General features: G+C 46.2%; 2 protein-coding genes across 13 annotated transcripts; one reads left to right on the top strand and one right to left on the bottom strand.

Annotated features, from left to right (window-relative positions):
• Nucleotides 1-934: 934 nt before the first annotated feature.
• On the top strand, nucleotides 935-17,347 carry GIGYF1 (GRB10 interacting GYF protein 1). 10 transcript variants are annotated; one of them, XM_031965329.1, is made up of 27 exons: nucleotides 935-1,005; nucleotides 7,433-7,589; nucleotides 7,717-7,789; nucleotides 7,903-8,032; nucleotides 8,123-8,252; nucleotides 8,374-8,472; nucleotides 8,646-8,757; nucleotides 8,931-9,054; nucleotides 9,361-9,401; nucleotides 9,608-9,778; nucleotides 9,995-10,245; nucleotides 10,370-10,478; nucleotides 10,818-10,943; nucleotides 11,100-11,191; nucleotides 11,342-11,516; nucleotides 11,638-11,804; nucleotides 12,049-12,149; nucleotides 12,265-12,378; nucleotides 12,493-12,593; nucleotides 12,895-12,977; nucleotides 13,056-13,193; nucleotides 13,286-13,486; nucleotides 14,110-14,291; nucleotides 14,405-14,565; nucleotides 14,650-14,813; nucleotides 14,899-15,031; nucleotides 15,180-17,347. In XM_031965329.1, exons 4-27 carry the CDS (start codon nucleotides 7,998-8,000, stop codon nucleotides 15,230-15,232), a joined length of 3,063 nt encoding a protein of 1,020 aa, XP_031821189.1. In that variant the 5' UTR covers nucleotides 935-1,005; nucleotides 7,433-7,589; nucleotides 7,717-7,789; nucleotides 7,903-7,997; the 3' UTR covers nucleotides 15,233-17,347. The 10 variants fall into 10 exon arrangements, with proteins under 10 accessions (XP_031821189.1, XP_023358561.1, XP_031821192.1 ...); XM_023502793.2 differs by lacking the exon at nucleotides 935-1,005 and adding an exon at nucleotides 1,169-1,234; XM_031965332.1 differs by lacking the exon at nucleotides 935-1,005 and adding an exon at nucleotides 1,350-1,590 and having other exon boundaries at nucleotides 7,971-8,032.
• Nucleotides 17,348-17,831: 484 nt separating this feature from the next.
• Nucleotides 17,832-24,213, bottom strand: GNB2 (G protein subunit beta 2). 3 transcript variants are annotated; one of them, XM_003768819.3, is made up of 10 exons: nucleotides 23,778-23,952; nucleotides 20,989-21,108; nucleotides 20,587-20,625; nucleotides 20,371-20,477; nucleotides 19,749-19,812; nucleotides 19,430-19,592; nucleotides 19,226-19,292; nucleotides 18,697-18,898; nucleotides 18,375-18,591; nucleotides 17,832-18,275 (listed from the first exon to the last, which is right to left on the bottom strand). In XM_003768819.3, the coding sequence occupies exons 2-10, from the start codon at nucleotides 21,043-21,045 to the stop codon at nucleotides 18,169-18,171; spliced, it is 1,023 nt and encodes a 340-aa protein (XP_003768867.1). In that variant the 5' UTR covers nucleotides 21,046-21,108; nucleotides 23,778-23,952; the 3' UTR covers nucleotides 17,832-18,168. The 3 variants fall into 3 exon arrangements, with proteins under 3 accessions (XP_003768867.1, XP_031821197.1, XP_031821198.1); XM_031965337.1 differs by having other exon boundaries at nucleotides 18,148-18,275; nucleotides 20,989-21,267; nucleotides 23,778-24,213; XM_031965338.1 differs by lacking the exon at nucleotides 23,778-23,952 and adding an exon at nucleotides 23,465-23,614 and having other exon boundaries at nucleotides 18,148-18,275.
• Between the last annotated feature and the right edge of the window lie 2,220 nt (nucleotides 24,214-26,433).

Here is a 26,433-nt window from a genome sequence, read left to right as displayed (position 1 = left end):
CTGAAGTCCAGTTTTCTGGAAGACAAGCCCTTATTTCTTTTCATTTAGATTAAAGCAATACCCTTCTGGTTAGTGTTTCTGCCTCAAGTCTCTTCTCAAATGAGGACGTGCACGCTGCGTGATCCTGTGGGCTCTCGTGTTGTTTAATAAATTCTAAAGTTTTTAAGAGAAACTTTGAAAGTGTCCTTGTGTCACTCTCCCCCCCCCCCCCTTTCTTCTAACGGACCGAGAAGCTCCTGGGGGACAGTCATCAAGTTTTTTCCTTTCTTGTAATCCCAGTGCTTGGCGCAGGATCCGGACCCAGTAAACCCTTCATAAATAATTGTGGACTGGTTGGATGTTTCTGTCATTCAACGGGCTATGAAAAATCCCCACTAAGGCACACTGGGAAAAGTGATGTTCGCAGTTGACGTGAATGTTTTTGAGAGTCAACTAGCACTTAACCCCCGCCATGTGCCAGTCACCGCGCTAATGAGGCACCCGAGAGACACAGGAAGGTAAAGCCGTTTCTGGTTTCAAGGGCCATCAGACGGACTGATAGCACCGCCAGGTGCGAGAGCGCGATAGATAACCCGGCGGGAGTCCCAAGGCCCGAGTTCAAACCCAGCCTCGGCCACTTCCTGGTTGGGCGACCCTGGGCGAGTCCCTGAGCCCGCGCCCATTGGCTAACAGTAGAGCCTCCCTGTCACGGCCGTGGTGAGAAGCGAAGCCCTCGCCACCCCTAGAAGCCCTGCACAAATGCTGCTCCCACTGCCTTTCCCAGCCATGATCTCATGCGAGCCTCGCAATAATAAGCCGGGGAGGGGCGCCCCCCCGCGCCACCGGCCCACTCTGCCCGCGGCTCTGGGGGTCCCGGCCGAGCCTGGAGCCCGACTCCCCTTCTGCGATTCTGCTCGCAAGCGACGCTCGGGGCTTTGGCTCGCCCCGTTAAGGAGGGCTCTCTCGGAAGAGGTGCTGCGGGACTGCTGATGTTCGAAGCTCGATGACGCCATGAAGCGCCCTGACGTATGTCCGTCAGTCCTTCTGTTCAGAGCCGCAGGGCAAGCCGCCTGTCAAGTGTCGGGGGAGGGGGCGCGCTTAATTGGGGGAATAGTGGAAGGGGAGGAGGGAGGGGCGGTATAAAACAACCTAACAACCCATCTCAACTGGCTCCGGGTCACGTGACGCGCTAAGCTGGGCTCCCCGGTCACGTGCAAGTCGGTTTCGGCGCACCTCCTGGAGCCCCCATGTGAAGGTGTGTGGGGGGGGGTGTGCGTGTCTGCGCGCCCGCGTGGGTCTGTATGTGTACAGCGGAGCCCAAGGCGGGGGGCTTGGGGTAGTTGTTGTTGGGGGGCGGGGGGGCGGGGGGGTTGGGCGCAGAGCGTTCCCTCGTCACGTGGTGCAAGGCGGGCAGCCATCTTGCTACAAACACAAACACTGAGGAGCGGCTGCAGCGGGAGCGCCAGCGTGCGCCACCCCCCCCTCGCCTCCCTCCCCCTCCCCCTTCGCGGGCTAGTCTGCCGCGCGCCCTAGCCTCGCGCCACCAACGCCCCGGAACTGGAGCCCGAGCCTGGCGCAGTCTGCCCGGGATCGCCCGCCCGCCCACCAGCGGTAAGGAGCGTGTCCATCCCATCCAGCCAGTTCCCCAGCTTTGCCGGGGAGCGCCTGGGGCCTACGGGCCAGCATCCCCACCCCTAACTCTCCTCTAGTCCTAGCTGCCACTCGAGGGACCCCGGAGGCTGGAGGGGTGGCAGGCCATGGTGAAGCTCTCTCCCCGCCCCCCCCTCCCCGCGCCTTGCCAGGGCCAACCCTTCTTCCCCTGAGGGCGGGCCTGGGCGGGCCCGGCCCCTCCTGCAGCTTGTGCTGGAAGCCCCAACGCACGGGGCACCGGCAGCATCCCAGCCTCCGCTGGAGACCCAGCCCCATCCGGTGCTGCCTTCCAGTCACACCCCCAACCCCCTCGTCCGGCTCTGCGTAGCGGCTGGGGTGGTAGGAGACCACAGCCTCTCCCCGCCTTCCTGGGGAAAGGTCTCCGCTAGCATCTCGGCTAGGGGCGTGCACCCGGGTGTCGGGTCCCTGATACTGCCCTTTCCCTCCCCCTTCTTTAAGAATGCCCCCTCCTCATTGTACCCCGCTTTCCTCTCTGCTGAAGCGAGATGGTTGGACCAGCCCGATCCCAATTCTAGCTTTGACATTGTGTGTCTTCACTTCTAACATAGAAGTTCTTTCCCCATAAACAAATCACTCTAAATTGAAGCTCTTCCAAACTCTACAACAACATACTCACCTCGTTTCCCCGATAGCTCTGACTATTTTGGCAAAGAAATACATCTCCACACAAAGTCGTGATCCCTGCTTTTCTAATCGTAGGTCATGAGGTCTTAGATTTAGAGCTGGAAGGGGCCTTAAGAGTTTGTAGAATCCAGCCTTATTATCTTGGACCGAGGTCTCACCTATTCCGAGTCCATAACACTGTCCACTAGACCATGCTACCTTTAGTGGGTTTGGATTTTTTCCCCTCTAAATTTTCTTGTCTGTCAATGAGGAACAAAACTGGCACTTTCATAAACCCCATTCGCCTCTCTGATAGCTCCCATAAAGCCCAGAATGCTGCTTTCATAGTGCTGGTCATATTTAATAGCCCACCTTTAGATAACGCAAATATTTACAAAACAAGACCATCTCTAGAGACTCTCTCAGTAAATTGTTTGAATCTCTGTCAAAAGAATCCCTTCCCAAATTACTGCTAATTAAATCCCCATAAAAAGATCATAACTTGAAGATATCTCAACTTAATCATCCTTGCAAATTATGTCTTCAATCCTATTCATTTCATCAGCATTTTCTTCCACAAGAAGCACTAGATTTAGTAATAACATAGTATAACTGGTTTGAATCTTAGCTGTGATGTTTTCTTTAGGTAAATCATTTAATATTTCTGGGTCTTAATTTTTGTCATCTGTATTAGAGAATATGGTAAAAGATTATTTCTAAAGTTCATATGATTCTATGAACATGATGATTTTCCCACCTTTGCCCTGTAACTGAATTATAGACCCCAGCTCTTGTTTCTCTTTAAGAATAAGTCACCTGTCTAGATAATATTTTGATTTATGCAAGTATGAATAGATTGAAGAATGTTTGGAAGGGTTGTTCTGGTGATGTTTGGTTATGTTTAATCATGTTACACTGGGGCCTTGTTCAGCCAAGAAATGTATTGGATTGGAGTATACTGGAATATAGAGTACTACTCAAGGAAAAAAGAGTTTGGGCTACCTCTCCTGATGTTTCCATATAAGAGGATGTGGGAATTAATGGATTTTGAGTCATGAAAATGGGATTTGGGAAAATGGGAAATTTGGATTTTAATCTTGTGACTGTTACTCAGGCAATATATTAGAACTTTTTTTTTTTTTTTTTTTTTTTGGTACTGGTGAGTTCTTAGAAACTAATAAAAACTATAAGTAACTGGGAAGAAAGTGATTGGGGAGGACTTCTAAGTGGAGCATTGAACCCTTGTTTGAAATTGGATGTAAAGTGAGGAAAAGCAATACAACAAATAAAATGTCAGAAACTATAGCATTCCTAGGAATTAGGAATGACAAGAGAAGAGTTGCAGTTGCTATAAAGTCCTTCTCAACCTGTACCTGGGGACAAGAGTCCGTGTTTTAGAGAGCAACAATTTTTCATATGGCAAGCAATAAATGCTTTTAGTTCATTCAGATCCCATCAACTTGGAGGAATCAGTAGAAGAGCTCAAACAAGATAAAGGCTTGTGAAAGCATTTCAGCACTGTGCAAATGTGAATTATCATTTTGATGGTTTCAGGAAATATAGTTAGGGACCAAAGATGCCCCCCAAATAGACTCCCTTTTCGAAGCTACGAAGAAAATTCTCAGCAAGATAGAAGAAAAGTCTGGTCTTTTTGAAATTGGAGGATTCTTGAAGACCCAAGCATGGATAGCTACTTTAGCTATTAGAGATTTGAGTGAGATTCTTCAATCATAGACATATCCCTTTATGTTCCAGTGATGCTCCTGGATTTGATTTGATTTAGAGCTAAATTAGGAGAATTAGAAAGATAAAGGATCTGCAGTCTTATTGATTTGAGTCCATCCTCCATCAATGCAAAATTTGACCTCCTTTGTGATTTAGTAAGTGGCAAAAGTTGTGCTGACCTGGTGATGAACCTCTGCAACTTAGCCAGGTTTGCTCTCATGTAATACATACAGCCTTGGAGAGTTTGTGCTTTGCTGGCATAGCTTTCAAGTGGTATAGTATTCATATTATGATGAGGCATTGATGTAGACCTTTGTTAAATAGAGACCTAATTTTCACCTATCTTTTTTTCCCCTTCCTGTTTCATAGTAAGAGCCAGTCCTGACAAACCTGACAATGGCTAAGATTCTTTTCCATTGTCCCATTTTCTTGGTAGTGTTTCTCTTATATTCAAAGAGAAAGTTCAAATTGAAATGCTGATGCATGTGTGTGTGTGTGTGTGTGTGTGTACACTCAAGTGCATGCATACATGTGTGTTTGAGAGGAATGAGGCTCAAGGATAAAGAGAAGTTGGGAGAAGGGAATAATGTAGTCAGTAAGTTCCAGGAGCAGAAAATTAATAATTAATCTATGTGCGCTTCTCTTCCTTTTACCTTGAATCTGACAAAAATTTAGAACATTCAAGGCCCCCAGTCCTTAGTTCCTTAACATTCTCCCCTAGGATAGGATATCTAAATTTTAAAAACTATTCCTTTCCCAAGAATCTCTTCATGATCTCTTCATCCAGAGTAGAATGCTTCCCCATCAGTAAAGATGGGAAAACTGAAACATTGTGGCTAATATTGACTGTCTTTCTCAGTATATTCTCTCTTTCCCTATGGTTATGCTTTAGATATGCAGATGGCTCCCAGATTTCATATCCAGGCATTATCTTGCTCTTGAATTCCAGTCATATATTACGTGCTGCTTGCTGAATATCTCCACCTGGAGATGCCTGAAGTTCAACATGTTCAAAACAGAATTTATTTCATATTACTCATCTGAAAATCCATACATCCTCTGAATCTACACATTTCTTGTTAATGGAACCACCTTCCTTCAAGTCATCAGGTTTACAACCTTGTTCTTTTTCTTTTTTCCTTAGTCCTCATGTACAATCATTTGTCACATTTTATTTAGCCTGCCTCCACATTTTTTTCATCCATTCCCTTATCCACTAGTCATACAACTTTGACCCTAGCCTATTGTGAGGGTTTCTAGTCTTTCTTTTTTCTAGACCAGCTTCCAACTTGATATTCGTAGAACAAAGATCTAGCCATGTGACACTTCTCCCAACATAGACACAAATCTTCAGTAGCTCCCTATCATAGGCTAAAGTATAAACTACTCAGCCTGTCATTTAAAGCTTTTTATGATCTTGACTACCGATAACTTTTCCAGTCTTTATTTCCATATTATTCACCTTGGTATGCTTTCCATTTTAGCCAGATTATTAATTGTTTGTTAACAACAAAATTCTATTTCTTACCTTATCAAGATACTATCGCTTGCCTCAGTGTCTTCGCACAGATGGTGTGAAATTATTCTTTAAAAGCATAACTTATATTCATCTTTTGTGTCATAATTCTGTCCCTCCACTCTCTTCAAGTTTCAAGTCTTGAAATTACTTTTATCTTTTTATTAGTATATATGTTATCTACTACAGTATAAGCTTCTTTAGGACAAAGACTTTTATTTTTTGTGTCCACAATTTCTGGGATATAAGTGTATTTCTTTTTGCTGAATTAAATGAACACAGGGAATTGAGAGTTGGCCCTGTATATAAAAAAGACACATAATAACTATATATATATATTTTTTTTTGAGTAGGATAAGGAATGTTTGAGCAAGCCTAACACCTTGTGCATTGGGATGGGCTGCAGGAAGAAAAGCAAAAATGTGATTAAATAACTACTTCATTTGGGGGGCTTGTTCTCTTCTTTCCTTTTTTTTTCCAAAGTGTGGGAGCATTGTGCATATTTAATAAAATGAATGACTTTAAATTATAGCCTCCAGTAGGGTTTCTTTTCTCCCCAATCCATTTACACTTTGTTGTTTCTCATGCCTCCTATAAGCTGCATTTGTTTCTGACAACCTGGGTAGAGAGATTAAGAAAGGAAGCAAAGTGCTTTACCCTTCTTATCACTAAACACTGACTCCCAAAGCTAGTATGGCAACAGTACCTTTGCATTGGAATAGTCCAAAAAATGAAGAAAACTACCTCTTTTTCCTGACTCCCTGTTAAAGTTATGAGAACATTTTTATATATTCTTTTCCCCCTTCCCACCTAATTATTTTTGTAGCTTTTACTTTTTAGATGCATAGCTCTTAAACCTTATTCTTTCTCTGTGGCATAAAAGCCTTCAGTTTCTCTCCTTTAATTCCTATTTATGCAAGCAAAAGAACCTTTTGCCCAACTTTTCTTTTTCTACTCAACTTTTTCTTCTCCCTGGGGAGAGGAAAGGAAATCCATTTCTGCCACATAATCAAATCTTACCTTGAAGTGCACTTCTGAACTTTTCCATCTCAGATGGAACATCCCAGTTCCATCCTAAAATCCCAGAGATTTTGATATTTTTTCAGAACTTGAAACAAGCATTTATTAATTTAACAATTAATAAAATTGTTTCAAGTTCTGAAAAGAATCTTCAAGGGCTGGTAATTCAAAATAGCAAACAAAAAAAAAAAAAAGACACTTTCTCTGTGCCTACCAGGGTTCATATCAATAATCCTTAAAGAGCCTCCTTTCTGTGTCCGGATAACATTCTTCCTATTCCTGATCGCTTTCCTTCAAGTACACAATTTATCATAAGAACCAGTTTTTCCTTTGTGTGTCTGTATGGCCAACTCCTCTCTGATTATCTCTAGATTTAGTTTATAGGGGTTCTTAGCCTGTTTTGTATCATGGACTCCTTTGGTAATCTGGTGAATCTATGAGCCCCTTCTCAGAATGATAGTTTTAAATGTATAACTTAAATACATGGGATTACAAAATAAACCATATTGAAAAGAAATATATTGAAATCATTATCAAAATATTAAAAGTTCTACATTCACAAACCCCCTGAAATTTATCTATATACCCCAGGTTGAGAATCCCTAGTCTAAATTCTTCCCCTTCCTGAAGTGAACCTTTCACAAAGTGGTTTTTGAAGTACTTTTTCATCCTTTTCTTACTTTGTCTTCCTTTGGTAGGGATTCTGGTCATTTGGCAGTATGCAATGGAGGAGGAGGGGGTAAAGAGATTAGGGGTTTTGGTAATCTACACAATGGATAAACAGCTACTAAGTTTTTTATATAGGCAGTCACCTGTACTTTCTACAAAAGTAAGTTTTGAAATGGTCTGTGAAATTTGTAGTGACTGAAAATTCAAGGGCAGGGACAAATAAATATCTTTTCCTCATCCTGTTTTAAGGAACTTTCCCAGATGTTAAGGGCCTCTGGTCACCATTATACTAAGGACCATATCTGATAACTGGTGACTCCTGGCTCAACCTCTGTACCATCCTCTGCCTGAAGAGAGCCATCTCCTCTATTCCCTGTCTCCAGGTACCTGGGGGACAGTTTGCCAGGTAAGCTCTCGGATAGAGTGAAGAATCAAGGACTTAGCCTAGCATCTCCCAAGAAGTCCCTTTCAGAGACCAAAGAGGAAAACAAGAATCAGATTTATTTAACTAATCCATTTTTCTCCATCTCCAGGTAATCCTCCTACATTGGTTTATCTCTGGCCATCTTAGGTTGTGAATGGCCCTGCACAACTTTTTATAATCAGGTATTCTAAAGTAGCCTCTACTTTTATCCCTAGACCCAGATGCCCTTGATTGATCCCTTTCTCTGACTTCTGGTTCCCCAGTGCTCCATCTTTCTTCCCTGTTTCCATTTAAGTGTTTGGATATCAAGTGTTAAGCCTCTACCTTCCTGTCATACTCTCCCCATCTCCTCCCAACTTCCAGCCTTGAGGAAACTTAAGCAGCTTCACAATGGCAGCAGAAACTCTCAACTTTGGTCCAGAGTGGTGAGTTGGGCCCTATTGAGAGGGTGGAAGAACCATGGCGGGAGAGAGGGATTTTGGTTACCTTATATTTACTTCCCTACCCTACCTTAGGCTACGGGCACTGTCAAGTGGGAGTAGTGTGATCTCCCCACCTCCTTCCCCTGCCATGCCAAAATATAAGCTGGCTGAGCATCGTTATGGTCGTGAGGAGATGCTGGCACTCTATGTCAAGGAGAATAAGGTGGGTAGGCTTCCCCAAAAGAAAATCTAACTAGAGAAACTATTTTGTTCTTTAGTGTGCCTACCCCATCAGGGAAATATATGGGAATATAGTGTTTCAACTTTTCTACTTCTGGGACTAGCAGGTCCCAGATGAATTGCAGGACAAAGAATTTGCTGCAGTGTTACAGGAGGAACCACTGCAGCCATTGGCACTGGAACCTCTGACAGAAGAGGAGCAGGTGGGCCTTAAGAAATAGATAGCTATGTTTTAGAAAGTAAATGGAGAGGGAAGTCAGACACCTGATTTGGGAGAGGGGAATGACTTTTGAAGGTGGGGTATTAAGAAGGACTTGTAGAGAGCCAGGGGCACATTATCCTGAGTTCTCATTCCCAGCACTGGTTCCTTCCTCAGAGAAACTTCTCCCTGTCAGTGAACAGTGTGGCTGTGCTGAGGCTGATGGGGAAGGGGGCTGGTCCCCCTCCAGGTGGTATCTCTCGTGGCAGAGGCAGCACTCGAAGCCGAGGTAGTAGGGGATTACTGGGATTTCTGTAGGTTGAAGGAAGTGTGTGTGTGTGTGTGTGTGTGTGTGTGTGTGTGTGTGAGAGAGAGAGAGAGAGAGAGAATATGAATTGATCCTAAAGATACCTAATAATGGTGTCTGGTAAGTTCTTCTACCAACCAATTTATGTTGTCTAGCCCCTCTTTTTCCAGGCCGGGGCAGAGGTGATAGTGGCTTTTACCAAAGAAGCATTGAAGAAGGAGATGGAGCTTTTGGAAGAAGTCCTCGGGAGATCCAGCGCAGCCAAAGCTGGGATGATAGGTATGGGTTGAAAAAAGGGGAGGAATATACAGAGAGGGAAACCTGTTATTTTCACATTTTTCTTTTTGGATCTTTTGTTAAGTTCACTTCTGGTCCTGTGTTTCTATTCTTACTTCCTCCCCCTCCCCCCCAATCTCAAATACCCTTTGACCTAGGCCTCTTTCCTTCTAGCTTCTTTTTGTCACCTCCTCCTTCTGCTTTCTTTGTATAAAATGGTGAGAGAACTGTAGAATTTTGTACAGTTCAGGATAATGGGGATTTTTCTGATTTTAGCTGACATCTTCCTCACCACTTTACCCTTTACAGAGGCGAGAGGCGATTTGAGAAGTCAACAAGGAGAGATGGAGGTACAGAGGATATGGAAAGAATATAGAGGGGTACTGGGAGCCTGGGAGGAAAGGGGATTGGGAGCTTCCCCCCTTCCCCCCCAAAAGAAGTTTGGGAATCATTCAAAGGATGAATGTCTCATTTTCTAGAAAGGTTCATATCAATGGGTCTTCCATACACCTTCTCCCAATGCTAATTTTTAACATAATTTTTCCCCTACTGCCAGTACGTTCTGGGTTTGAGGAGGGAGGATCAGGACCCCGGAAGGAACATGCCCGCTCAGACAGTGAGAATTGGCGTTCTCTACGGGAGGACCAAGAAGAGGAAGATGAGGGCAGCTGGCGACTTGGGGCAGGTCCCCGTCGAGATGGGGATCGATGGCGTTCCACCAGTCCTGGTGAGGGGGGAATAAGGGAAAAAGGCATGGAGGTTAAAGAGAAATCTCTGCAGCTATAGAGTCCCAAGGCAGAGAGAGAGGAAGGGAAAGTAGGAAATCCTGAGAAAATAAGGAAGTAGCTTCTTGAACTTAAACAATTTTTCCAAGATTATTGAGGTTAGTCAGAACTAAAGAGTTCAGATACTGATCATTTCCCTATCTCCTTTTGTTCCTCAGATGGTGGACCCCGATCTGCTGGCTGGCGGGAGCATGGGGAGAGGAGAAGAAAATTTGAGTTTGAGTTGCGAGGGGAACGGGCTGGGGGTGTTGAGGAAGAGGGGCGGGGTGGGGGAGGCTCCCATCCCCGGAAATCTCGGGGTCCTGATGGCTTTGATGATGACAAGGATGGACTCCCTGAGTGGTGTCTGGAGGATGAAGATGAGGAAATGGGCACCTTTGACTCATCTGGGGCCTTCTTGCCCCTTAAGGTATCTTAAGAGAAAGATTGGGAAAAGATAGATTGGGAGAACTGGTAGTAACTTTACCATGACTTGATCTTCTCATTTTTCACCTTTCCTTCACTTCCCCTCCCCCCAAAAAAAAATGGTACAGAAGGGTCCCAAGGAGCCAATCCCTGAGGAACAAGAGCTAGACTTCCAGGGTCTAGAAGAAGAGGAGGAGGAGAAGCTGGATGGGCAGAGTGGAGAGGGAACTGAATCAGGTAATAAGACTAAAGAACTGAATGGCCGAGATATGAAACTTGAAAAGCTAGGAAATAAGATAATATATTGTAATGGATTTATTTAACTATAGGTTAGTTTCAGACTATCTGACCATGAAAAAATATGTTCACACTTCCAGTGATGGAAATAACATTGAATTTCAGTCAAAAGTCCAGCTTCTTACATTGTATAGTTATGTAGCCTTGGGAAAAAAAGATGATAATTTCCCTGGTTTAATTTTTCCTCAGCTTTAAACTATGTGCAGGCACCACGTTACCTCTTTATCTTATCAAGTTCTGTGATTTTTATAATACTTTTTTACGTCACTTCTTTTTTAGGCATGGAGCCACCCATCCAGGAAGAGAAAATGCATCCTCCATCTCCCCTGCCCACTCTGGATTCTCTCTGGAGACCTGATGGGGAAGGGGATGAGGTTACTGAGAAAGATCTTCCAGTGGTTGAAGGTAGTAGAAGGCAGTAATTTTAAGGGTTGGTGGGAATATCCTTGGGGAAGAGTAATAGATGGAACAGAACTTTATGTTTTAGTTGCTCTAAAGCTGTAGGTAAGATGTGTGGTCATATGCTGCTGCTCTTTTATTTTTCCCTTTCTTCACTCTTAGGGGATGAAACTAGAGTGAACCCTGAAGCTGGCTTACCACCTGATTCTCCTGGAGATACAGAAGATGATGAGGGCATGAAGCATCTGCAGCAGGTGATAAAGGGGCTGCTTTGAGGACTTAGATCTTATCTTTGCCTAATTTCAATTTGCCATGTTCTTTACTGATCTTTTTCACCTTTTTGCCCCTCATCCTGCTCTGACCTCAGCTATTAATTCCATGTTATTATTTCCCTGGGGTACTAGGAGGCGGAAAAACTGGTAGCATCACTACAAGATAGTTCCCTAGAGGAGGAACAGTTCACAGCTGCCATGCAGGGTCAAGGACTTCGACACTCAGCTGCTGCTGCTGCTGCTCTTCCACTTAGTCATGGGGCTGCCCGAAAGTGGTTTTACAAGGACCCACAGGGAGAAATCCAAGGTATTTCAGAGGGTGAGGGAATTAATAAATTGGTCTAAGAAAACATGAATTAGAGATTAGAGAAAGGGACATCCATGTGCTTTTTGTTCCTTTTGACCTCAATATATTTTTTCTGGTCTAGGCCCCTTCACCACACAGGAGATGGCAGAATGGTTCCAAGCTGGCTATTTCTCTATGGCTTTGCTGGTGAAACGGGGCTGTGATGAAGGTTTCCAACCACTGGGTGAAGTTATCAAGATGTGGGGGCGTGTGCCCTTTGCCCCAGGACCCTCACCTCCCCCACTGCTGGTAAGTATACTCAATATATTGCCCAAGGCACTAGGGTTTTTATGAGAGTTCTACTTCATGGGAAGACCTAGAAAGAATTTGGTTAAAAGATAGGGGAAATGCTGAGAAAGTGAAGTTAGGGATTCCTTGGAGGAGAAGAATGTTTCCTTCTGGAATGCTTTCCCATGGTCTTTAGTGTTCTTTTCTTCTTACCTCATTGAACATTGTTGTGTCTCTTGTGTTTCTGTCCCTGTCTATCTCTCAGGGAAATATGGATCAGGAGCGGCTGAAGAAGCAACAGGAGTTAGCAACAGCTGCACTGTACCAGCAACTGCAGCATCAGCAGTTCCTTCAGCTAATCAACAGGTAGTACTGAGATGGGCGGGCAGAGGTGGGGGAGTCCCTTCCCCTAGCTCTGTGGAATATAGATTTGAAGTCCTGCCATAAGAAGTAGAAATTGACTGTCCTGCATGCTACCCAGCCGCCAGTTCCCACAGTGTGCACTCCAGCAAAAGGCAGCTATGGGAGACCTGACACCTCAGCAGCAGCAACAGCTCACTGTGTTTCTGCAGCAGCTACAGGCTCTCAAACCCAGGTATAATCAGGACATGAGATCCTTCTTTTCTTTCTTCTGTCCCCAAAATGTGTTAAGGAAGGGCCACAGTTAGGAATAAGATTAGAGTCCTAAGTCAGACCTATTCCTTCTCAGAGGTGGGGACCAGAACCTCCTTCCAACGATAAACCGTTCCTTGTCGGTGCCAGACTCAGGCACCCTCTGGGATTTGCATACCTCAGCTTCATCACAGTCAGGTATGTATATGACTAGGCAAGACCATCTGAATTCTTTCCCATCCCTTCTCTGTCATTCTACAACTCTGCCTCCATCTGAAAAGATTTTCCCATCAGAAAGGAACTTCACTCAAAATTTGCCTTCCTTTCCAGTCCTTGCTGGAAAGCTAGGAAGCAGTTGATTTTCCTTTACCTAGAATAACATCCATCAGAGTCCCGACCATAGAGGTCTGATCTATGCCTTTATCTGATTCTTGTCATGCTATCCTTTTTCTGAGCAAAGGCTCTCTGAAAATCTTTTATCCTCCCTTGCTCTTTTTAGGTGGTGAGGCCAGTCTGTGGGACATACCAATTAATTCTTCGACTCAGGGTCCAATTCTAGAACAACTCCAGCTGCAACATAAAGTGAGTCCCTTTAAGGCTGAACACAAGGGTGGGATTGACCCAAGAGGGCAGGGTTTTGCATACTGTTTTCCTTCTCAGCTCCAGGAGCGGAGAGATGTGGAACTCAGGGTAAAACGAGAGGAGGAGGAACGGAAACACCGGGAAGAAAAGCGGAGGCAGCAGCAGGAAGAACAGAAACGGAGACAGGAGGAGGAGGAGCTGTATCGGCGCAAGCAAGTAAGGGAGCATATTTCTTCCAAAGAATTAAGAGTCAGGAAGTCAAATCCCTTCATTTTGACAAAGTGAAACCTCCTTGACTTTCTTCCCAGGTTAGACAGCAAGAACTGCTCCTGAAGCTGCTCCAGCAGCAGCAGGCAGTGCCTCCATCACCAGGCTCCCCTCCTCCACTCTGGGCAAAGCAAGGCCTCTCCATGAAAACTCTGTTGGAGCTACAGCTGGAGGGTGATCGGCAGTTGCACAAGCAGCAACATCGAGAGCCTCCTCGAGCCCAAGCCCCAGCCCAGCGGGCGGTAAGCCAGAATCAGATTTGAGCAGTGTTTTCATAACCTCTCCTTTGATGCTCCTTCATCTTCTTTTCATCATCTTTTCTGATTTTTCAAGCCATATATAAAGAGTAGTATCTTAGAATCTGAGGAGGAACCCCCATCTTCCTTATTGTCCTCAGCTTCCTAGAGTGACCTAGAACTTGACACAATATATCTAGAAGTAGAGGAACACTCACATGCATATATTCCCCTCCTTCTTATCCTATTTGTTTTATTTGTGGAAGGGTTGTTTTTTTGGGGGGCTGGGGGGGTGGTCAGAGGGAGGCAATCAGAATTAAGTGACTTGCCCATATTCACATAGCTGGTAAATATCTTGAATCTTGATTTGAATTCCTGATTCCAGGGCCAGTTACTCTATCCAGTGCTCCACTTTTCTCTCCCTGTCTTATTCTAAAGCCTTGTTTTGATTTTGAGGATCTTACATTTTTTATAGATTTGTACCCTTCACCTCCCATATCCCCTTCTCCATTCCCATATAAATACCAAAAATAGGTTTCTCCCACCCAGCTCTCTTGGCAGTTTTCTAGAAAGCCCTCCTATCCTGTTGTCCTTACTAATCTGACTCCTCCTACTCTGTGTTTCTGCAGCATGGGGGCCTGGGCAGCGCTCCTCTATCCCAGTGGGTGGCAGAGACAGGACCCCTATGGGGTGGGCTAGAGAAGAGCGGGGGCAGTGGAAGTCTTGGGCTCTGGGAGGAAACACTCAAGGGCAGCAGCAACCTGGCCAGGAGTCTGGGCCTCAAGAACAGCCGAAGCAGTCCTTTGCTCAGGTGGGTGTAGAGCCTGAACTAGTCTGGGAGGAAGGAGGGCTGGGAAGGAGCAGGGTGAAGGATGGGGCAGGGTCAGCTCTGAGCCCTCACTTCACTCTGTTTTTCTGACACAGTGATTCCTATGGCCACCCTTCTGGCCGACCTGGTCGAAAGAAGACAGATGAGGAAGAGAAATTGCTGAAGCTGTTGCAGGGCATTCCTAAGCCCCAGGATGGCTTTACCCAGTGGTGTGAACAGATGCTTCATACATTGAGCACCACTGGGAGCCTAGATGGTATGGGCAGGGCACAGTGGGGGAGCCAGGGGCCTGTGTAACCATACTCAGGTGGTCCCTGATATTTCCCACAAACCCCTACAGTGCCCATGGCTGTGGCGATCCTGAAAGAGGTGGAATCCCCCTATGATGTCCATGATTACATCCGGTCCTGTCTAGGGGACACGTTGGAAGCCAAAGAATTTGCCAAACAATTTTTAGAGCGGAGGGCCAAGAATAAGGCTAGTCAGCAACGGCAGCAGCAGCAGGTGGGGGACCAATGCTCTTTGCTCTAATTATGACAGTGGAAATGATGTCTCTCAGATTTTCTTCTGATCATCTGTGTCCTTACAGGAGGCATGGCTTAATAATACAAGCTCCTTACAAGCTGCTTTCCAAACCAATCACAACACCAAGCTGGGCCCGGGAGAGGGCAGCAAGGCTAAGAGGAGAGCACTGATGCTGCATGCAGATCCCAGCATCCTGGGTAGGTATGATGGTTGGGAATCCCCTCCTGTGGAGTCAGAACTGGATGGGTAGAGTTGGGTTATGCTTGAGGGATATAGGAGCAATGGAACTAGTTGGTGACAGAGAATATTGATTTTGTTCTCAACACCTTTACTCCTTGGCCTCAGGCTACTCCCTGCATGGATCCCCCAGTGAGATCGAGAGTGTGGAGGACTACTGAACAGCCAGCCCCCCAGCCCCACCTGAGGAGGGGGAAGGAGGTGGCTTGGACACCTGGGACCCTGAGCCTGGCCAGGTTCCCCTTGGATAGGGGGAAAGCAGAAGCTGGAGGAAGAAGAGGCAGAGTCCGCAGCACTTGTTACAAACCACATGATGCACCTTAACTCACCCACCACGAGGCACTTTATAGATTTGGGGGAGTGGGAGTTGGGGGGGAGGGAATTTTTTAAAAAATTAAAACCTGAAGAAAATGATAAAAAAAAACAAAAAAAAACAAAAAAAAAAAAACTAGATTTCCCCTCCCATCCCAGTACCCTTTCTCCCCTTTGGGAGTTAATGGGTTTGGGATCTCATTGGGGTGGTAAGAGTCCCTTTTTAAAAAATGAGAGGGGAGGAGGGTGGGTTCTGATTTAAAAAAAACTAAACACTGTTATTTGGGGGTGATAAGGGAACTGAGGCCCAGGGACCTGCCTAGTCCATGTTCCTCCTCCCCTAGGCTGCACTTAGCCTTTGCCACCCCATACACCAGCTCTGTGTAACTGGAAGCTTGGGCAAGAACAGTTTGCACTGTTGGGTCTCCTTTGACTGTTGGACCCGCTGTGAACTGCTTGGGGTGATTCCTGTGATTGTTGATGTTTCTGGGGGGTAGGGGCTGAGAAAGCCATTCCTGCTCTGCTGCTTTAGGGGTAAGTTGCACAAATCTGATGGGCCTGGGAATGGGGCCTTGTGTCAGTGTTAGCTCTGTTAAGGGAGCTAGAAGCAGTGACTCCTGAGTTGAGGGGTTCTTCCATCTCTGCCATTTGGAGGGGGCGGATATCATTAGTGCTGGGTAACCCAATTCCCCAGTCCCCCATTTGAATGTATTTTTTGGGACATGGCACCTATGCCCTTCCATTTTTTCCGCAGAAGGAATAGGGAATGGACAACCCCTTCCAGCAGCTGCCCTTCTTTTGAGATAAAAGAGTAGGAATACAGAGAAAGGCAGCTTGGAGATGGGTTTTTAGGGGGGTGGGGTAAGGGTGGGGTTAAGAGGTGTGCTTAAATTTGACCAAATTGGAGAGGAACAAATGGTTTCTCTCTACTCCGTCCCTTCTTACAAATACTGTGATGGGGAAGGGGGGAATTATATCAAGACATGTTTCTCTTGTGTAAAGGGTAGGATGGGATTTGTTTTTATCATCTGATATCCATCTGGGTTTCTTAAATTGTCTCCCCGACATCCACACTGCTCTCAACCCACCAGAGTGCACAGTATTAGGCTAGGGTTCTGCCTCTACCTCCCCCTCATGAATGTACTTGTTCCCTTACCCTGGGGGAGGAGAGGAGGAGGTAGAGCAACATTATCCCCTTGGATCCCATATTTTTTTTTTTTTTAAATTTTTATTTTTGCACCAAAGTGGCAACTGGTTTGGAGTTGGTCATGGCCTTGGGTGGGGGAGCTCCTGTACTTGCTTCCCCTTGGCTTCTTCAACAGTGTTAAATGTCTGTGTAATACTCTCTCAAGCAATAATGGGGGGATGGTGTTTTTTTTTTTTTTCGTTGTTGTTGCTGCTGGCCTCCCCGACTCCCCATTCCCTTCGCTCCCTGCCCTCCTTTTGCCAGTATTCAGTGGCATTAAGAGGTGGGGGGGGGAAGGCTACTATTGTGACTGAATGTAACCAACCATCCTCCTGCCACAGCCAGTGTGTGTAGGAAGGCTGATTATCCCCTTCCTCGTGTCTTCCCCTTCCCTCCCCCCAGCTGTAGAGACTTTTGAACTTAGGGGACTCTTGAGCCTGGAGTGGCCTTAACCCTGTGAGGAAGCTGGAAGGAGGGAACCCCCCCCCACCCTCACCCCCTTTCTGAGAGTGGTCAATGTTTACAAATCTCTGAGCCCCTCAGCCCAGGGACTCTTATGTACCCTGTTTCCATTCTACTTTTCCCCCCACCTCCCACAAACCGGTCTTCCTGGGTCCTGGCTGCTCCCTCTTTCCTGGGACAGAGAGGCAAGGAAGGGGCCAGTCTGTTTGGTCTGCCTTTTTGTCCATACCCAAATTCTATGTGATCCTCACCTCCCCCATGTAAATACCTCCCTCCCTCCCCCACCAATAAAACTTTAGTGTGTGTTCTCCCTTAAGCCTTGGCTTGTTTTGTTTATTGGTGGCATGTCAATTTCAGGGACTTGGATCCACTTTGCTCCTGGAACAGTCAGTAGTCCAACCAAGAAAGTGGTTGGAATTCCTTCAGAGATAATTTCTTTAGCCTTATTTTTGTGGCTTAGGTAAGAAAATTTCACATCTCATCTTTGCCAATATTTGATCAAAAGTCAAATGGAGCTCTGAAAAATGAGAAGGGGGCAAAATTGCAGCCTCCTTCCTTCCCTCGGATCTCAAGATTTTCAGCAGCTTCATCAGTCCTTTGGATAGCATAATACACACTTGTGGCTCATATGCTTATTACCACCTAACCTTTTTGTCTCTTCACACCCGCATTCTTCTAATCTAAGGGAATATGGGTCTCTATCATTTTCCGAGAGTGCTGAAACTAGTTTCTCTGGGTAACCAAATGCCCAGAAAGGGACTTTTGGGAGGTAGAGAGGCAAAGCAGGGGCAGAGGCTGGGTAGAGAGTTGAAATTGATTCCTTTATGGAAAAACAGAAAATATAATAAAAATTAAAATAAAACCAGTTTTAAAAAGCCACTTCCTAGAGCTTCCATTCTTGGTCCTGACCCTGGCCCTCCAGCAAAGAAAAGGCTCCTGACCAGGGAAGGCAAAGAAGAAGGTAGGGAGGTTCCCCTCAATCCCATCCCCATCTCTGAGGGAGGAAATGAGCTCCAAGGAGGAGGGAGCCAGGCCCATGTGTGTGCCACCAGTTACCCCCACCCCCACCCCAGCTCCTGGCCTGTAGTGCAGGGCATGTCCCCTCCCCCTTGGCCTGATAAATTGTGGGTATGGCAACTAATTCCAGATCTTGAGGAAGGAGTCCCAGGAACCTGTGGCTACAGCCATACCATCATCAGTCACCCCAAGACAGCTAACGCGGTTATCATGGCCAGCAAGGACACCTGGGAAGAAGTTGATTGGAATCAGCCTGATATTTCTTCAAGCCTGGCTCCCCACACATTTTCTCATGCACTCAGATCCCTCCCCATAATTATTCTCACCTGCCCGATCGCCTTTCATGGCATCCCAGATGTTGCAATTAAAGTCATCATAGCCAGCCAGCAGGAGCCGGCCACTTCGGGAGAAGGCAACTGAGGTGATGCCACAGATGATATTGTCATGAGAGTACATGAGTAGTTCCTGGTCAGCCCGAAGGTCAAAGAGGCGGCATGTGGCATCATCAGAGCCCGTGGTGAAGGCATAGCCATTTGGAAAGAACTGGAAGGGTAAGAAGGGAGAGAAGCAGAGTTAGGAAAAAAATGAAAGGAAGAGAAAGAGAAAGAAAAGACAACCAAAACCATCATCTTCTGCCCCCTCACTCACGGCCACAGCATTGATGTCGGACTCATGTCCTGTAAAAGTTTGACGGCACATGGAATCCCGAACATCCCACAGCTTGATGGAAGCATCACAGGCACCAGAAACAAAGCTTCGACCATCCGGAGCCAGAGACAGGGACATTACATCCCCACTGTGTCCTGCAAAGCCCACTGTCTGCTGTCCTGTTTCTATATCCCACAGGGCACTGATGGGAGATCATAGGACATAAGAGGTAAGCAACAGAACACCTGATGTGCTCCCTCTTTAATTTCCCCCACTCCCCATCCCTAGTTAAAAAATCTTCAAGGAAAAGGATACTGAAACTAATTTGGCAGAAGCTAGGGGAAAGAATTTCCAAGAAGAGAGGTTAACTTGAAACTTAACAGGAATGGAACAGGGCAGGGATCTCAAGTGCTTCATTCAAGTTGAATCTTACTATACTATACCCAATGTACAAAAGAGCTTTAGCCAAGCAGAAAAGTTACAAAGTAATCCAGAACTGGCCTGAGGGTGATTTTCCCTAGGGACTGACCAGGTGGTATCTCCAGAGCTAGTGATGATCTGGTTATCATCTAAGAAGCGGCAGCAGGATAGGTATCCTAGATGGGAGAAGAGAAGTATGATGTGAGGGGGAAGGAGGGAAAAGATGGGGGGGAGGGGGGAGTGTTCAGGATGATTGCCATGAAAAGGAAGAAAATGTATCCCAACTGACTTCCCCAAGCCAGCATCCTCTTACCAGTGTGGCCTGGCAGCTCTCTGCTGACCCTAACATTGCCCTCTCGGGTTTTGAGGCTGTAGATGGAGCAGATGTTGTCTAACCCCCCACAAGCCACAAAATTCCCTGAAGGCGCATAGGCACAGGTCATGACCCAAGAGGATCGGAGAGGGATAGCATGGACCTGAAGGGGAAAATGGTACATAGGACATGGGGTCACAATTTAGCCTAGTCCTCAATCCAGACTTCTTGCCCAACAATCTCAATCATCACTTCAACCCTCCACCCCCATTTCCCAAAGGATTTCTTTCAATGATCCACATATGCTGATCCTACTTACCTTATTGGTAGTATAACTGTCCCAGATGATGAGTTTTCCATCCTGTGAAGCACTGACCAGCAGCCTAAGGAGAAAGAAGCCAAGGCAGAAGAAAGATTTGGGAGTTTGGATGGAAGAGGGGTCAATCGTGGCCTAGTCTCCCACCCAGAACTATTTTTTCCTATTCTTCCTTCCTGGGTTCTCCTAGCTTTGAACTAGAAAAAAAATGATTCCCCACTCTTAAGTTTATTTTCTAGCCCAAAATAAGAGAGAGTTGTACTGGACATTTTCCAAGTAAGATATTCTGTGGTTCTAGAGCAGTCACTTCTAGATGATAATACACTCCTTGATACTAAGATCATGATAAAAAAAAAAAAAAAAAAAAAAGAGAGAGAAAGTAGGAAGGCATGAATGAAAAGGCAATCGCAATTTGTTCAATATAGGAGCATGAGCACGAGCACAAGTGACAATGCTCTCCCTCAAAACCACTCAAATCATTCCTAATGGGTCCAGCTCTACACTAAAGCTTTCAATGATTCCCCCAAAGGAAAGACTGCTACCACTGAAGGTCAGCAACCCTAGGTATGATGGGGAAACACATAATACAGAAGTTTTTTAACATTATCCACCTTCCTTGGTGTACCTTGAGTCTGTTCCCCAGTGCATGGCATAGATTTTTGCCAGGTGACCACGGAGGGTCCGTCTTGTTCTCATTTGGATTCTTCCAACAGGGTCCAGCCCAGCTGTTATCTGAGGAGAGAAGTTGAAAGTACAATGTAATATAAGTGAGAGTGACAAGGTCCAGAACCCAAAATATTTTCTCTTGTTCCTTCTCCCCCACCTCCCAAATACTCCTTACCTGGGTCAATGTTGAATCCCCACATGCTTTCCGAGCATCCTGTGTGATAAGAGAGGAAGGATTTGAGGGGAGGGAGGAGAGACCAGACAAGATGTCAGAGCATGAAATTGAGGTGAGGGAGGGTACAAAAACAAAAAAAGAGGGCAGGAAGTAGACAGGAGAAAAAAGATAAGACAGATGTCAATAAGAAATGGGAGAAGAGAAGATAGGAAGAAAAATCAGAAGGAAAAAAAAGCAGAGGAAAGTGGAGAAAGACAGAAGCAAAGAGAGAGATCAGGAAACGAGAAAAGGAAACCCCCTCCTCCTAACCACTTTATAGTAACAACTATGAATCAACACCCTTGACTCCCCACATTGGCCCTAGGACCTGCCCACTCCTCCACCCTCCAGCCTGCCCCTTACCCGTATCTGATTCCGGAGCTGCTCAGCCTCCTGTCTCAGCTGCTCCAATTCACTCATGGTGGCAGCAGGGCAGCAGGGCCCCGGGGGCTACACAACTAGCTCTTCAGTGTCCAAGGAGATCTGGGGAGATGGCTGAATCAGAGATTGGTGCCTCCGAGGAATTCAGGGGCCACAAGGGCCTATATCCAAAGGGCAAGGAAAACAAGATGCCCCTTCCTTCCTCCAGCTTCCCACCCCAATCACAGAAAATGACTTGTGTCATCTGAGCCTTCCTCCTGCCTAGGAAAATAAAATTGAAATCTGAGGATTTCAAGTAGCAGTAAACTTTCCCTCTGCACCTTCACCAACACAGACAAGGTAAGACTGCCAATCCTTTCCCTTTCTGAGCCAGCAAAGGACACCCACCCTCAGAGTTGGAAGCCAAGCCTGTGGTTGAAACAGCTACAGAGACATCCCACTTCCTTTCACTTCTGCCCTCTCCCACTCCCTGTGCCCCACTGTTACCCAGGAAATAGTAAAAGAAAAATGCAAGAGAGATCTGTCTCTTCCTACCCCTCAAAAAAAAATTCTGGGGAAAAGGGCCAATTTAAATCCAACCCCCACCCCCACATATATATATACACACACCACTTCGAAAGGGAAAGCTGGATTGGTTCGTGGGGTTGCCTAGGCAACTGTCATCCAAAGAACACCTCACTGGTGTTCTTCATTGGCAGAATGCCCCACCACTGCCTGTAGCCCCGGCAACGACATCACCAGCTAAGTCCCAAGGGAACAGTGACCCTTCCCCTTTCAGCTTGCAAGGGTTTGGGGCCTAGCTGTCCTTCTCCAGGTTCTGGGGTAGTTTGTTTACATGGATTTCAGAAAGCCCAAGAAGAGATAGTGGGCTTAGGGACAGCTCAACCAGAATCATCCCAAAACTAGTTGCACCCTCCTAGCCTATTGTATGTGATCCTGCTACTACCCAATCATGGTTTGGGAACCCCCAGGCTGCTTCCTGCAAGTCTCTTGGCCTTAATACTTCCTTTTCTCTCCAGGGTACTAAAATGATAGCAAGCATAAGCCCCAGGGAGCCACTCTGGAGTAATTAAGATTCCTCCAAAGGACTGACACTGGCAGTGTTTCTCCTGGCAAAGAAACAGCGCTGCTCTCTCCCAGTTAAACGCCTGCCCTAGTCCTACCACACTGGAAGGGACTCAAGTATTCTGGCTCTGCTTTGTTCTGGGGACCTAAACATCCTGCTTCATTCCACTCTGAATTCAGTATTCTGTCTTTCCCTACTCCAGGGACCTAGGAGTCCCATGGAGATCCAAGATTCTAGTTCCAATTTTCGATACAAATCCAAGTCACAGAATAATACATTTTTTGAAATGTCATCCATCTAGTCCAAGGGCTCTTAACTTTTTTTTGTATCATAGATCTCTTTGGCAGTCTGAAGAAGCTCCTGGACCCATTCTCAGAATATTATTAAATGCATAAAATAAAAAACATAGGAATGACAAAATCAATTATGCTGAAAGTCACAATTTTTTTTTTAAGTTTATAAACTTTAAGTTAAGAACCTTTGATTAATCTAACTTTCTTGATGAAGGAAATTGAGAACTAGAGAAGTGACAAAATCTCATGTACAAATCCGGTGTGAAATTTGAACTCAGATCCACTACTCCACTATTCCTCAAATTTTGCTCTGTTCTACTAGGTAAGACTCAGATCCATCTAGTGTTTTTTCACCTTTTGGGATCCAGAGCATGTTTTCCTATACTCTCTCATTTTCTACTACGGTTCCTAATTCCCACCAGTCTTTCCTGTTTTCCCCAATATCTGGGCCATGAAGGATGCCCTCCCTACTGGATATATTGAGGAATAGGGGTTGGGAGAGGAAGTTAAGATGACAGAGAGGCAGGCAAAACCCTTCTACCATTAAAAGCTTAGCCCAGCCCTCACCCCAAAAGCAGGAAAAGGATGAATGCCATTCATCACCCTTACAAGACCAAGACTCTTTAGCCCCAAAGAATCTTGGGGTGCAGGAAATCCCAAGGGAGTTTAAAAGGAGGGACGCAAATGTAGCACAGATTTAGGCTTGGGGGCACCAAAGGTCGACCCCTATCCTCCCTGAAAGTTAGGGAGTTTGGCAGCTGAGTAGAAGACCCAGTTCCCAGTTATACCAACTAGGAAAGCATTCCGCGAATCCCACCCCCAACCTATCCCACGTCCTCCCAGAGCTTTTTTGAAGGTCCCCAAAAATGGCAGGAATGGGAGTTAGAGACTACCTAGACTTGCTTAGGAGGTGGAATCTTCAGGTACGGAAAGTGGGAAGTGAAACCACCGGATGGAAGGTAAAAGGGGAGGGGGGGTAGAACGAGAGAGAGGGAAAGGAGAAACGTCTCCCACCACCCCTAGCCTTCACCCCAAACCCACCACCATCCACCAGAAAAAACAGAAGCCGCGGGAAGAAAAGAGTACGGAGGGGGCCCACCTCAAATCCACGACCCCACCCCCAACGCGGGAGGCGGCCGGGGGCGTGGCCCACAGGGTCTCGGGCAGGAGAGAGGGGGCGCGCGGACCGTTCTTGGGGGGCGAGGGTCCCCCGCTTCCACTTCCGGGTTTGGAAGTGAACTAGGCACGACTAGGAGAAAAGGGTTAGGAGGAAGAGTTACGTCCGCTCCCAGGAGGCCAGGCCCCAGAGGCGGAAGGAAGATAAGCTACCCAAACGCTGGGGGTAGGGGTGGAGGTGGGAAAGAGTGGGGCATCCGAGGGGAGCGGAGGACTCCTTTTGCCCGCGGAGGTACCTGTGGTGGTGGATCTCTGCGGTAGGAAGGGGGGGGTCGCAGGGACGCGCTCAGGGTCCCTGTCTCCCTCCGCGGCGGAGGCGGTGGCGGATGGATCTCTCAAAGTCTTCCCTCAAGTGAGTGCAACCTACACTGGTCTACCCGCGGCGGAGGGATCCCACCGCTCGTGACGTGACTTGAGCGTTGGGGCCCGCCGCGCCCTGGGTCCGGCTGAGGATGAGACCAACTGACGTAGGAGGGTACGGCGCGAAAAAACACGCCGCCCAACGCGAGTGTCAGCTCGGGGCCGGGCTAAGAGACAGATTCGCCCCTTTCCTGCGGAAAGAAGTCGTCGGGAGAAAATCGTGTCCTCGAGGCCGATCAGCGGCTCTCTCCAGGGATTGGGCCCGTTGGTACCGGCCCAGAGAGGATCAGGGCATGAAGCCGCTTGGCAAGTCACATGACCGTCCTCTTCCCCTCCCGGAATGGGTGGTTCCGGAATGGGAGGAGGGAGGGAGGTCCTTTGGTTGCCAATTCTGACCGCACCCCCAGTCGGCCCAGGGACCCGCGGGTCCTCGGTGCCCGCTCTGCCCGGCGCCGGAGGCGGCGGGATAACAAAGTAGCCTCCTGGAAGGGCGGATTAGGTAGCGTTCCGGTGGCTAGTCTGGGAAGCTAGTAGATCTGAGCTCAGGTTTACCTCATATTCTTAAAAGCTGTGTAATCCTGGGTGAGCCACTTAAAGCTCAGTGTGCCTCAGATTCTTCACCGGTAAAATAAGGCGACTGACTTCGCCTTAAATGTTCTTTCCAGCTCCTAGTCCGTGAACTTACAGAATGGCGTCAAATCGAAATGTATGAGAAGCAGCGGTAAATCGAAGAGCACTGGATTTAAAGTTAGACGTTTGAATAGCGACTCTGACGCGCACTCGCTATGTGACCCTGGTGAAGTCACTGCATCAAGTTTCTAACCTGTGAAATGAGGAAGTTAGGCTGGATGTTACTGAGTGAGGTCCCCGCCGGCTCCAAGTCTGTATTTTGCCTTTTTGTATACGGCGGCCTTTTGTAATGAAAATCTGGGTCCGAGATTTAGTCTTTTTTTATTATTATTATTTAATAGCCTTTTATTTACAGGATATATGCATGGGTAACTTTACAGCATTAACAATGGCCAAACCTCTTGTTCCAGTTTTTCACCTCTTACCCCCCCACCTCCTCCCCTAGATGGCAGGATGACCAGTAGATACACAATAAGTATACATGACCAAACCGTTTTTTTGCTGTACAAAAAGAATCGGACTCTGAAATATTGTACAATTAGCTTGTGAAGGAAATAAAAAATGCAGGTGGGCATAAATACAGGGATTGGGAATTCAATGTAATGGTTTTTAGTCATCTCCCAGAGTTCTTTCTCTGGGCGTAGCTGGTTTAGTTCATTACTGCTCCATTGGAAATGATTTGGTTGATCTCATTGCTGAAGAGGGCCTGATCCATCAGAACTGGTCATCATATAGTATTGTTGTTGAAGTATATAATGATCTCCTGGTCCTGCTCGTTTCACTCGGCATCAGTTCATGTAAGCCTCTCCAGGCCTTTCTGAAATCATCCTGTTGGTCATTTCTTACAGAACAGTAATATTCCATAATTTTCATATACCACAATTTATTCAGCCATTTCCACCTGATGGACATCCACTCATTTTCCAGTTTCTGGCCACTACAAAAAGGGCTGCCACAAACATTCGTGCACATACAAGTCTCTTTCCCTTCTTTAAGATCTCTTTGGGATATAATCCCAGTAGTAACACTGCTGGATCAAAGGGTATGCACAGTTTGATAACTTTTTGAGCCTAGTTCCAAACTACTCTCCAGAATGGTTGGATGTATTCACAATTCCACCAACAATGTATTAGTGTCCCTGTTTTCCCACATCCCTTCCAACATTCCACATTATCTTTCCCTGTCATTCTAGCAAGATTTAGTCTTGAGAACTCCTGGTGCGATCTTTCCCCCTTTCTGTCAAGTCCCTTCATCCCACTGCTTCAGTCATCTTTGTAAAATGAGGGTAATTAATGATTACCATGCCCCTTACAGAAGAAGACTTGGAAATCATGAAGGTCATGAATACGAAAGCACTTTGGAAAGGCAATGAGAATGAGTTCATACTAAAGTAGCCTGCTCTTTACAGTTTGTAGATCGTTTTCTTTATTATCGTCTTTGGTAAAAGGTTGTAAAAGTATTACTAAGCTTTTAACTTTTAGTTTAGTATTTTTTTCCATTGAATGACTGATTAACAAATACCATCCAGAAAGTCCATGTCTCTCCAGTAACTCAGTTTGTGGGCGCCAGAGAAATAATGGCATTAAAAAGCAAGATTATTGAACTTCATTTGTGGTCTTGAGCAAATCACTTCTCAGTTTAATAAGCCTGTTGGGCATCGTGGTGGTGTTTAGTGAAAGGTATGAAGCATTTGTAGTCGGGATACCTTTCAACTAAGGTACTTTAAGCTTGTGTCTTTTATAAAATGAGGCTAACACTGAAGAGGAATTCCCAGTGGTTACTGTGATTGACCTTTACATTGTGTTAATTGCTTCATGTTCCAGAACTTTTCACAGGTGCTCCAAAGAGATCCATAACTACTCACACCTGCTTACTATGGAGAGAAAAAAAAAAAGTGGATGA

This window comes from Sarcophilus harrisii, chromosome 4 (genome assembly GCF_902635505.1).
Source record: "Sarcophilus harrisii chromosome 4, mSarHar1.11, whole genome shotgun sequence".
NCBI lineage: Eukaryota > Metazoa > Chordata > Mammalia > Dasyuromorphia > Dasyuridae > Sarcophilus > Sarcophilus harrisii.
This window is presented reverse-complemented; position numbering and strand designations above follow the sequence as displayed.